The 12,192-nt window shown below is 43.5% G+C and overlaps 1 protein-coding gene across 3 annotated transcripts in view; it reads right to left on the bottom strand.

The window, feature by feature from the left end:
- The window catches only part of LOC119709698 (protein spinster homolog 2-like), a 135,131-nt gene that overhangs the window by 49,422 nt on the left and 73,517 nt on the right, over window positions 1-12,192 (bottom strand). For all 3 annotated transcript variants that reach the window (XR_005259409.1, XR_005259410.1, XM_038157766.1), the window contains exons 4-5: window positions 3,448-3,599; window positions 1,540-1,606 (exon numbers count right to left, since the gene is read on the bottom strand). Coding sequence is in view for 1 of the 3 variants with exons in the window: in XM_038157766.1 (XP_038013694.1) it covers window positions 1,540-1,606; window positions 3,448-3,599 (219 nt within the window). In the remaining 2 variants the exon portion in view is untranslated. The remainder of the gene's footprint in view (window positions 1-1,539; window positions 1,607-3,447; window positions 3,600-12,192) is intronic.

The following is a 12,192-nucleotide window of genomic DNA, read 5'->3' as shown; positions in this document are numbered from 1 at the left end:
AGCAAGTATCTTTGATTTTTATCTAAAAGCTTAAGTACCTATCAGGACAATATCCATAGGCACTCAGTAATGCTGCAGTGAAACACTTGCTTTATTGTTAGATCCAGAGACAAAGCTGCCACTTGTCCACATGCCCTTCTGTCTTTTTCAGCCCAATGAAGTGGATTATTCCTGACCTCTTCTGTGTTTGGACCCCAGAGATCACAGAGGGAAGCATCATCTTGGGGAATCATTCCCATCTTGCAAGAGCACATAATTGCCATGGGGAGGGAAGCTGCTTTACACTGATGTCTGGATGCTTTTCATATGTGCTGTGTGACTACAAAGCCTGAGCAATGGTGTCCAAAGCAACCACCACAGATGTGTGCAGCTCATTAGATTCCCCAAATTTTGTACAGCCAGGGAATCATGCACCAATGTGTCATTTATAGTGGAAATCATGACCTGTAAGGGCTACAGTCTTGCAGATAGCCTGGATTTCTCAGGATAACAATGAAGACACTACCTGAAAAGTGAAATCATCCTAGTGATGATCTCTTTGCACAGATTAACCATTTGGGTTTTACAGACAGATTTGGTTTTTCCAAGAGTGCTCCACTTAAAGCCCACTGACCAGAGGATGGGCTTTGGGGTTTTCACTCCTTGTGTTTGCCTCTGCTCAAAAGTTCATGCTACTCTTAAATGTTTCTGCTAATGAGGCAGCATCCTCCTGGTGGGAAGCTTTAGGCTACTCTACTTTCCAGGTGCTCAGCTGGAAGCTGCCCTCCCCTCTCTCAGATGAGCCGTTCATGGTGATGTTCCTGGCTTTGCTTACCCTGGACATGGCCTGTGTCACAGAGGGTGTGTTTGCTTCAGATGGGAACCCTTGCATTTCATCACCCACCATTATAAATAGTGATGGCCTGAGCTTCATGAGATTCATGGTCTCCATGAAGTGCCAGAGCCAGAGAATGCACCTCACATGCCACCCACAGCACCAAAGGTCAGAAACCAGTTCTGCTGGGCCACTTCCTCTCAGCTCTTTCAAGACATCTTTGTGTGCAGAAGCTGTTTGTGAGTATGTGATTGGAGTGGATTATCTTTTCAACCCATTTATCAGGGTCCCAAGAGGTTAAAATAGAAGGAAACGGACTGTCTCAGGGCAGAAAAACAAGCGGAAACTGGAACAAAGTGTTTTTTCCTCAAAGCCGGAAGCCATTCTCAGAGTTTCTTGACAGCAGGAGACTGAAAGACTGTGGAGTTGATTTAAGGCCAATGCCTCATCTTCCTGTCCCCATCAAAAAGTCATGATTGATTGATTGATAACAAAGTGATTGGAAAATTCTTGCTCCCAAGCAGGGAAAACGCCAAGCCCCACAAGCCAAGCTCACAGATCTCTGCTCAGAGTGCATCTGCCATGCAGTCAACATCCACAGATGTAATTTCCAATCCTTCACATTCCAGATATAATAACAGGTAGAGCCATTGTGTGACGGAACTCCTCCTAACACTAATCAACCAACTAACTCTCATTAGGATGTGTCATGAAGAGGGACTTACCCGCAGTGCCCAGTGCCAGTCTCCAGCAACCTGCTTCACACTCGAGCCAGTGATGTATCCCAAGCCACTGCAAAAGAGGCCAAGATGAGAGTTGGTCAGAGCTTTAAGTGTGCCACAGTCACAGCTGCTCTTAGACAAAGGCAAAGAGAGGCACAGCCAACTGTGTGTTCTCAGCCCTCTTGTCCTACAGGAAGAAATACAGGGATTGAAGCAGATGGTGGCTAGTATGTGACTCTACCCAGCACCGCTGATCTAAAAATGTCCAAATCTGATGGAAATTTGGAAGTTTATAGCTGACCTTCCAATCTACAGTGGATGGAAAGAAAGACTTAAAAAGAATTTATTTCCCAATTTCACTTCTACATCAGGCCTTTCTCTGTACTAATATGAATATTAAACTATTTTACGTTCAAGCTTTCAGTTAAAAAGTGCCCTTCAAGGACAGGCCATATTCCATCATTAGATTTTTTTTTTTCTTGCCACTAAATAGTACTTGGTTCTAATTAAGCAGGAAGAGACTATTTTCTATTAGTTTGGTAGAAAAACCAAGAAGAACATGCAAGTTTGATGGGAGACCTTCACCCACATGTAAGACAAAAGATGCATCACAGGAGACAAAAGGTGAGTATAGCCACATTTCTCTCAACATGAAATGAAGGTAAATACTCTTTTTCAAACTGCATTTGTTGCTGAGACTGCCTTGGCTAAAAGTTGCCAGGATTGCAGTGGGGCAACTGTGAGACCCCCTCCCCCACCCCCTTCCATTATTAAAGAGTCTGCTAAGCTTTGGAGGTTGTCAAATATAACCTCCCTAGAACTGGACACTTTACCCAGACAGGCCCCAAAATCAAACCATAATCATCACAGACTTGTCTGGGTTGCAAGAGACCTTAAAATCCATCCAGTTCTACCCCCTGCCACGGCAGGGACACCTTCCACTATCCCAGGCTGCTCCAAGCCCTGTCCAACCTTGGGCATTTCCAGGGATCCAGGGGCACCCACAGCTTCTCTGGGAATCTCTGCCAGGGCTTCACCACCTTCACAGGGAAGAATTTCTTCCTAATATCCAATCAAAACCTCTTTCAGTTTACAGACCTTGTCCTGTCCTCCACAGCTTTGTAATCCATGCTGTTGCTGGATATTGAGACAATGAAGTCCCAGAATCAGGCTCAACAGGAGGAATATTTGTAATTTCTTTTTTGTTCGTTGAATTTTCTATGTGAATACTTGGAACTCTTGGTCCTCTTGGCAAAATATTATTTTCATCAGTTAAGGATCTGTTTCTCTCTTTTTCCTCAAGAGCAAAAGGATGTTCATGAGTTTTATCTCACAGGTAAGTGCTCCAGCTGGTAAAATGCACCATCAGAAGTTTCTCTCTGAGTTTGGACCATGTTGCCCATGTATTCCCTGCTGGAAATGAACCCATATTGCCCTTTTTCCCAGGATGTTGTCCAGCCCTGGGAAATGGTATGCAAACTATGTAAAGCCACCTTGCTGACATTCTCACAATAGAGGGTCAGCCATTATTTTCAAAAATAAAAATAATGACAGATTCCCTCCTGTCCCAACAATCAGATACTGTGTTGGGCTGATAAAGAAATTCCACTGAACGAAAAAGCCAGCTAAAATATTTTTATTCCATTTCCACCCCATTGCTGTAAAAAAGGAGGAAAAAAACTAAATTAACCAACAACAAACTTCCCATTAGTTCCCAAAAGTCACACATCAACCAGTAAGACGCCCAAAAAAGAAACTAATTCCTGCAACTAATTAGTCACTGCTCACAATATTTTCCTGTCTACATTCCAGCCAAAGTTAAGAACTATCATCATTAGCAATTTCAGATCTAGGTGAGTTTATTTACGAGAAAAGCCATAACCAGGTAGAAGAACCTTTTGTGTCACTTACCTGCCCAGAGGAATTGCAAAGTAGAAAACAGAGAGCATCAGGGTCCTGGTGTTTTTGGTGAACAGGTCTCCAATGATGGTTGGTGCAATAGTAGAATAACTCGCTTCACCAATGCCAACCAAGCCCCGTGAGAGCACAAGGAGCCAGAAATACTGAGAAAAGAAATAGAAACATTAGCAGGTCCCCCATTGGCTTTCTAAATTTTGGATGGACAGCAGTCAGGGAAATATAAATTCATGTGACTGGAAAATGATGCTCCTGCATGCATTTATTTTTAGAACTTCAGAGTTGTTTCATTTGTCTTTTGCCCAGAAGAAAGGGATGATATTTTTTGTGAATATTTATAGGCACGAAAGAAAAGTAATAATAAAACATTTACTCAGTGACATTCAAGAATATATTGCAAAAGAGGCAGAAGACCCCAGTTTGTTCCCAGATCCCAGCTCACTCTTGCTGAGTTGGGAAGGTCTGGGGAGGTGGGCGAGTGTAACAAACCCTGCTCTGGGATCCAGGAACAGCAACTCCTGCTGAGCACAACCCATCCTCCCCAGTGTGCCAAGGACAGGTTCTACTGTGAAATCCTAAAGGCTCCTCAAAGCTGGCAAAGAGCGGAACCTGAAATCCCCCAAACTAAATGTCCTCCTTCACTAAAAGCTATGGAGTAGTGGAATCATTCAAAGGTGCTAAGCACCCATCTCACTCCACTCGCCTTGAACAGCAGCAGACACCTCCCCAGAACTGTCAGAGGAGACCTGAGCTTTACTGGGACGGCCAGGAACATTTGTGTCCTCTGTAAGCAGGACCTGCAGGGAATGGCCCAGAGCCACAGGGCAGGGCCATGCAGGAGCCACTCAGCTGCCCAGGGAGCACCTGCCTCTCTGGGTGAAGGGCAATCCCACAGCATGAGGATACACCTCACATTCAGCACAACACAATCTAAAACAGTCAAAAAGGAATTGCTTATCTAATAGCATTTTTTAACGGCCCATTTCAATCAAGACTTTCATGAACTGCGAGGACCTGATTTTCAGCCTAAGCTCTTTCACTGCCCCTGCAGTTTTCTGGGTGCTGCTGAGTGCAGGTTAAGACACAATGCTTTGATGCCTGAATACCAGATACATGAGAACAAGCAAACTCTCAGCCATTTAAGCAGCTTGAGCTACACCCAGAAATAATTGCAGGGACAGAAATGAAGCAGTCAATGCACAAAGTTGTAAGCACAGGGAAATCTATTTCTACAAATTCAACCTCCACAAATCCTCAATTTGCTGTCATTATTCTGTAGATCATTTGTGAGAAGAACAGCAGGGATTTAAACTGAAGGAAGGCAGGTTTAAATTAGATATTAGGAAGAAATTATTCCCTGTGAGGGTGCTGGGGCCCTGGCACAGGCTGCCCAGAGAAGCTGTGGCTGCCCCATCCCTGGAAGTGTCCAAGGCAAGGCTGGACAGGGCTTGGAGCAGCCCGGGACAGTGGAAGGTGTCCCTGCCATGGCAGGGGGTAGGATTGGATGGGCTTTGAGTTCCTTCCCAACCCAACCCAGTCTGTGATTCTATGCATATGATATGTCCTTAACCATGAAAGTGCCTTGGGAGAAATGAGCAATTACCAATTCTCCTTCTTCAGACAGGAAAAAGTCAAGAGAAATGACTGATTTCGTGCCCTATAGCAAAGCCAAGCTAGAGTACAAGTCTCATTCACAAACATGGAAAATGCCATGCAGACTCCAAGCCACATGCCTCAGTCATAAATTCATCCATCAGCAGACAAAAATCTACCACTGACACGTTTGCATTGTTTTCTTCACTGTAATTCCTGGTTGAAAAGAATATTTTGAGGATTCCAACAGCCACAAAAACAAAATACTTTTGTGAACTCTTCACTTCCTCATATTTTGGTGTGAATTCCAGAGCAATACCCATTTTCTGCAGGAATACAAGTTCCTTGTTTGCTGGCAGGGTGTATGCAGTGCTGCTCACATTCATACATCTCCCACAAGCTGCACATACATAACTCACACACGTGGGTGTGAGCAGAAAGGGCAATACCGTGACTCAAGTGATTTAATTTATGTCAACTTCCCAATGCTCAACCACTCCACTGCAGAAATATGCTGGCAGTCATTGGTGCACAGGTAACCAATGTATTTTGAATGAGCAACAGTATTTATAACGTGCTGAAAGGCTTAGTCATGCAGAATTAGAAAGCAGGGAACTGGAGGCTGGCTGTGGTTTCTGAGGAAGTTTAGATCTGGATCACAGAGAGGGTGACAGGCAAAGTAGTCACCTGCCTGGCATGAGCATGGACAGTGTCACCTACAACTGAAGAATGACAAGTTTGTAAATGCACTGGGTGTTCCTCAAATTTGAAATACCTACAGAAAAATGACACAATTTTGTGCTCACCAGCCTGAATTGCCCCCAGTGAATGCACTGGGTAGGAATTTCCTCCAAATGCTGTGAGAAGGTTCCTCTTACAATCATTGTGCAAAGCAGGAAAACTGTACCAAGTATTCCTTTTGTGGTAGAGTGATCCAGTTTCATCAATACCATGGAATCAGATGCCCGATACAATGAAATCATCTGCAACAAGTAACACATCCACTCTTCTCTCTCAGTTCCTCCTCAAATCCTTCTCCCTGGCTTATCCCATGCTGACACACTCCAAATATCTGTTTAATACTTAAACTATGTTCTTTGAAGCAGTGGTATTAAAACTTAAGTAATGAGATTTTTACTTCATGTGGCAATAAAAGCGGCCTTAAAAAGCATAATCCACATACAGACCTGAATGGTATTGCCCTTCTGAGATCAGATATTCAAGACTACAGACCATCCAGCCATTAAGTTGTGACAACTAGATTAAACATACAAAATTCTAAAACAATTTAGGGAATTATTTATAGTTGGTTCTATACTGTGCCTGGTTTTGGAGTTCTAGATCTAGGATTAAAGAGCTAATTCCTCCTCTTACCAGTTCTTTGGGATCTTTGGCTAGCATGCACCCTGTTGGAACTCAAATGATAAAATTAATTTGCTAAAATGAGCTGGAACCCCCATCTTCCATCTCTAATCAGTCACTCAAAACTTATATTTTAGCTGTCTCTGAAGAGGGGCAGCTGGGGAGCTCCCCAAGGCAAACAGTGGTCCCATCCATGACAGGCCTTGTCTTTTTGTTTTCCATATAAGAAGAAAAAAATACAAGCAACAAAACAACTCTGTAATTCTTATGCTGCTGCTCATTTGGACCACAGGGATTCAATGAACCACTCAGAAACTGGTCCCAAAACCGCTCCATATGCAATACAGATAACTGCTATTTTTTGTGTACATTTATACACACACACACAGAGAACATCCCTTTTCCTCTCCAAGTGCACGTGGACATGACAACCTGCACAAACACATGGCAAAGTCAGATATTCCACATGCTGAGGGAAATTCTGTTCTCCTCCACAGCTGTAGCAGGACACCTCTGCCATTTCCTCTGCACTGGATTTTCCCCCCACTGCTTTTCCTACCTCAAGGTTCTCAGGAGTTTAATGAAAGAAAAAGGGCTGACACCAGCTCAATTCTGCCAGTGCTCAAAAGCAGAACAGGCAGCTCAGACTTTAACTGAATTTCACTGTTCCCCAAGCAGAAATTGAAATATATTGAAGAAGCTAGTTTCTTTCTATATGACTTGGTGACTCTGCTGTAATTTGTTCATCTGTGCAAGTAGGTTTCTGGCAGGAAAACTGAAAATATCTGAGTCAGCTTTCAGGACCTGAACGAATTCCTTCCCCATAGGTAAAGGCCAGAAACCTCAACACTTATCAGTAGTGTTTTCCTAAAATGAAATGCTTGAAACTGAAGTTTTTTTTAAAACAAGGTGCCATTAGGGCAAGCAATTAATTTGTCTTTATTTTGGAAAGCAGTCATATCAGAGAGTGTCTGCATCTCCATGAGAGTTACCAACATCTTCTGGTTGGGAGAGATGCAGCGGGTTTTTTGGAATGAATTCACAGCCTCAAGACCTCCCCTTGCCCATGCGTCAGCCCAAGGTGCAGCTCAAGGTGCAGCTCCCTGGCTGTGCTGGGATTCTGCAGCCACGGAGCAGCACTGTGGCACCAGCCTGGCTGTGGCACTGGGAAGTGACACCTGAGCCACACAACCTGGCTGCTGTGAGTTCCAGGAGCAAGTCAGGGTGCAAAAGAGCTTGCAGTCCCCTTCTCCAACTTGTGTGGCTGGTGAGACACAACCCAGGGAGGATTCCAGTACACAATAAACCATCAACATATGGAAAGAATGTTGGCTGCAGAGACCCAGAACTGCCACAGCCTTCCTGGGAATTTCCCTTCAAGAGATGACATCACCAGAAATTAATGCACTCATACCTGTGAATGGGAGGTACAAAGGGTCAATGGACATGCTCTCTTCTTCCCATCTCCTAAATATATAGAAGGGAAAACATCCTCTAGCCATAAAGCAAAAGAAACCAAATTCCTCAAAATATTAGTGTTTCAGAAGGGATACAAATCCTTATGCCTTGGGGATGTGCCAATAAGGAATAGAACATTCTACCTACAAACTTCTACATTTCTTAAACTGTCAGCCAGAGACACAAGAGCGACAGATGATGGGGTCCAAGGGACCTGGTCTCATTACTGTCACCAGTGTCACCAAACACTAGAAGCTATGGATGTGACAGACCTTCCAGAATTTACATCTGAAAAAAAGCTTTCATGGTTGGAGTTAAATATTTTTAATACAGAACCACTGAATTGTTTAGCTTAGAAAAGACCTCTAAGAACATCAGGTCCCACAGATAAAATGTTCAATGTGGTTTCTATTCGCACCTTCATACTGACTTCACTCTCAATCTCCTGCACACATAAATGTTTGATAGCCTAGGACACATGACTGGCTTTAATCATGTTTGGTGAAACCTCCTAATTACACATTTATCCTAGTTGTATAGACCATTCAGGGAGTAATGTGCTTTAGGAGGTCTAATTACAGCTTGACGTTCTTTCTCCTGTTTTAATTAGTTAACAAAAGGAGTAAAGCCACTGGTTCTTTACAAGATTATCTGCCAGTGGTAAACCTATAATCTGCCAAATATGCGTACAACTCTGAGCCACTGTCTGAGCCACACTCTGAGATTGCTGTCTAAAGAATCATATGATCTTTAAGCTTTGTTTATTAAGTATTTGCATTTGAATGTGGAATAGCTTGTAAGGGTCTCAAAAGAAGCTGAACACATGCTGCTTTCAGATGAGGGACACATGGACTGAGGACATCTCACAGACAGAGTCACTCCAGAGTCATGAATTCCTGTGTGTGCACAGCACCAACGCAAACAAGGTTTAAAACTGCTGTTGCTGGTCTAAAAGAAGGATCTTTTATACTGCTACAGCACCTGCACCTGCACCCTTCCCTATGTGAGGATGTTGAGTTAAACTCCTGTGGATAATGCATTTAGCTGATGTAAAAGAGGACTCAGTACCATTAAATTCCTCTTTGAGCAGAGTTTTGCCATATTTTCCTTCTTTTATTTTATAAACATTATGAAAAAATCAAGAATATAGAATCAGGGTCTGAATCCTTTGAAAGATGTGCATGAAGTCATTCCCACCACAGGCAGCTGGGGTTGCCACACAGAGCCTAAAATGTGGTGAAATGACAATAAACTAAGGAGAAAGTATTGGGATTGACCTAATTTCCCTGAGTTACACTCCTGCATTTCTCCAGCTGGCTGAGCCTTGCACTAGGCAGCTAGGGTAGCACAGCAGTCACAAGTGATCAGTTGGGTAAATCTGAGACACTGCAGGAGCCATTTGAACAAAGTAAACCCCCCAGGGCTCAAATATCGATTCAAGGGCTGCACAACAGTGGTTCCCTTTGACATTTACACTCACATGCAAGAATTTGCCCTCCTTGAGCAGACCCTAAATCTTCTGGCCAGGGAAACACCACTTCCTCCTCTGCTCCAGTAAGTTTTCCCAGCACTTTGCAGGGTTTAAATGGTTAGTGATGACACACCACTCCTTTTGCCAAAAGATGCACCATTAACTATGAGGTAAGGCAAACCAGGAACCTGCTCTGAGTATCGGGGTGGTGACTAAGAGCATTGACTCCTGCACAGTCACAGCTCAAATTCCAGCTCATTAGCTGAGAGTCACTGAAGAGCCGAGCACTGGAATGGCATTACATATTTGCTTAAACACTAAAAGCTCCAGTTCTCTCAGCCCTCCCAGGAATGAGGGCTCACCTTGAAAAATATGAGAGTTTCTAAGTCAAACAAGGACACTGACATCGCAGGAGAGACAAGCTGACATTAAACAATGAGGTTGATGTTTCAAATTCCATTCCGTGCCTGGGTGGATGACAAAGGCCACAGCAGAACAGATAAGCTTAAATACATCTTCCAACACTGTGCACCCCTAAAGCTTTATGAATTTTGCATATATGTTACCAAGGCACCTGGCTCTCATTGGTGGATACAAGTCCTGGGCCCAAATACTTGATGGGAATGCTATGTCAAATCTAGATATGAAACTCAAAGATACATGCCTCACCTTCTCAAACATCAATGGTTCTAACTCTTCTCTAATAAAAGCAGAATAAATATTGTAAAGAGCCAGAGAATGACTACATAGTACTGGTGAATTGTTTCATGCCAATCCTGAAGAACATGTCCTGCTGTCAAGTTCAGCCCAGATTTTTAAGTAACTGAATATTCATTCCAAATTTTTGGCCATCTGATGTCTTACCATCTGGGAGATCTCTGAGCAGGAACAAAGGAAGATGAATTTCTTTTTCTTCATTGACAAGTAATCCTACCTAATCCCTCATGGGAACTGCCAGCCAAGAGACCAAAATACAAACCAGCATGAGGGCAAAACTGTGCACTGAGATGTTTCGTTGATGAGTACTTTCCTCTCCTGTTCAGGGGTTGGCTAAGCACTGGTTTCAGGATTTCCAACAGCCAAAGGGAGTGGGTTATGCTCAGTCTCTGGGTGGTACAAAGGGACCAGCAGGGCACATGATCAGGTGGAGACTGGCTGGAGGCAGACTGATGGGTTATCAGCTCTGAGTCAATGCTGAGAGTTATCAGTGTTTATCTGTTTGCTGTAGAGATACCAGTGCACTGAGCAGTTCATGCTAGAGCTACCTGTCAGATAAATCTAATTATGAACCACCCTTCTCACCTCCACCAAGAGTTCTCCCCTCATCAGCCCTGAGTCCTGCACCCAGGGCAGCCCAGGGCAGATGCACGGCAGCTGCTGCTTCTTCTGCCTTTTGTTCCACTGCAGGGAAGTGATTTGGTTTAGATTCTTCTTTTCTTCCCTCATGGTGTGTGTTGCCTCTCACCCATGCCTACTTCTCACTCCCCATCTCTACCATCACAGCTACTCTGTAAGTCATTACTGCACACAACATTTCCCAGAACTTCCATCACCACTGGATTCTATTTCAGTTCTACAGTTTCCTCCCTTCAAATGGAACCCTTGATGCTAACTCCATCTTCCATCACCATTCTTAAACTGCTCTTTTAAAAGCACACACAGAATAAGAGACTACCTGACACTGGAAGGAGTTTTGGAGATAGTCCCTGTCCCCTGGTCACAGCAGGATCAACTACACCAGGCTGGCCAGGATAATGTCCAGTTGAGCTTTGAGTATCTCCAAAGATGGAGGAGCCACAGCCATGCTGGACAGCCTGTTGCAGTGTCGGACCATCCTCAAAGTAAAATTGCTTCTTCTTATGTTTAAGTGAAATTTCCAGTATTTTAGTTTGTGCCCCTTGCCTCATCTTTTCACTGGGGACCTTTGAGAACAGTCTGGCTCCATCTTTACAGCTCCCATCAGGTATCAATATACAGCGAAGCAGCACTGTGGGCTCCATGGGGACAGGGGACAGAGTGAGGATGCCACTGTGACAAAGGTGAAGTATTTAAATTCAGTTAAATCCATATGGCAGACACCATCTCACATTTGCTGTGTCTCTGCCACGTTCACACTAACCAGGTTTTTCTTCACTCCTTTTCCCTTAAGCCTGCTTGGCATAGAAAGCATACTAGTTTAAATATTTATGTCTGGCAAAGGATGCTTCTCTCACCCAAAGATCCTCCCCTCAACTCTCACAAGCAGGTCACTGAAATTCAAGTGCAAATGCCCCAGGCCTTCTTCCTTCAAGCATTCACAGGTTTTATTCCCACATTCACATTAGTTTTATTCACATGTATTTATTCTACATATACTGGCTGGAGGTTATAACTGTGTTACAGATGAGACCACACCAAGATTTAACAGCAAGCTACTGATTTACTGAAACCTTAATGCATTTGATTAATCATTTGCTCAAGGGTCAATACTGAAACCTTTTGCATTTAGGATGGACTTATACAACAGCTTCTAAAGCAGGTCTGATTCCTCTGCAGCATCCATTTACACTTTGTCAAACACTTCCAAACTTCAGCTCATTGGGATGCATTAAGCGTCTCACTGATTCTCAGCTTTCAAGACCTCACCTTTAAAAAACTCCCTTTTGGGAAAATTCAGCTGCTACTCAGAGCCCTACAAGGAGAAAAGAGACTACAGCAAGCAGAAAGAGATCAAAATACATATTTAAATATAAAAATGAGCAAGGGAGATGAAGCAAAGTCCACTCACCTTTCCTTTGATTGTCTCTAGTATTTGTTAATGGCTTTAGTGCTCCCAGGTAGCCTGTTCAGGCACACTTAATACAATGTGGAAAGTT

The sequence above is a fragment of the Motacilla alba genome, chromosome 19 (assembly GCF_015832195.1).
Source record: "Motacilla alba alba isolate MOTALB_02 chromosome 19, Motacilla_alba_V1.0_pri, whole genome shotgun sequence".
NCBI lineage: Eukaryota > Metazoa > Chordata > Aves > Passeriformes > Motacillidae > Motacilla > Motacilla alba.
This window is presented reverse-complemented; position numbering and strand designations above follow the sequence as displayed.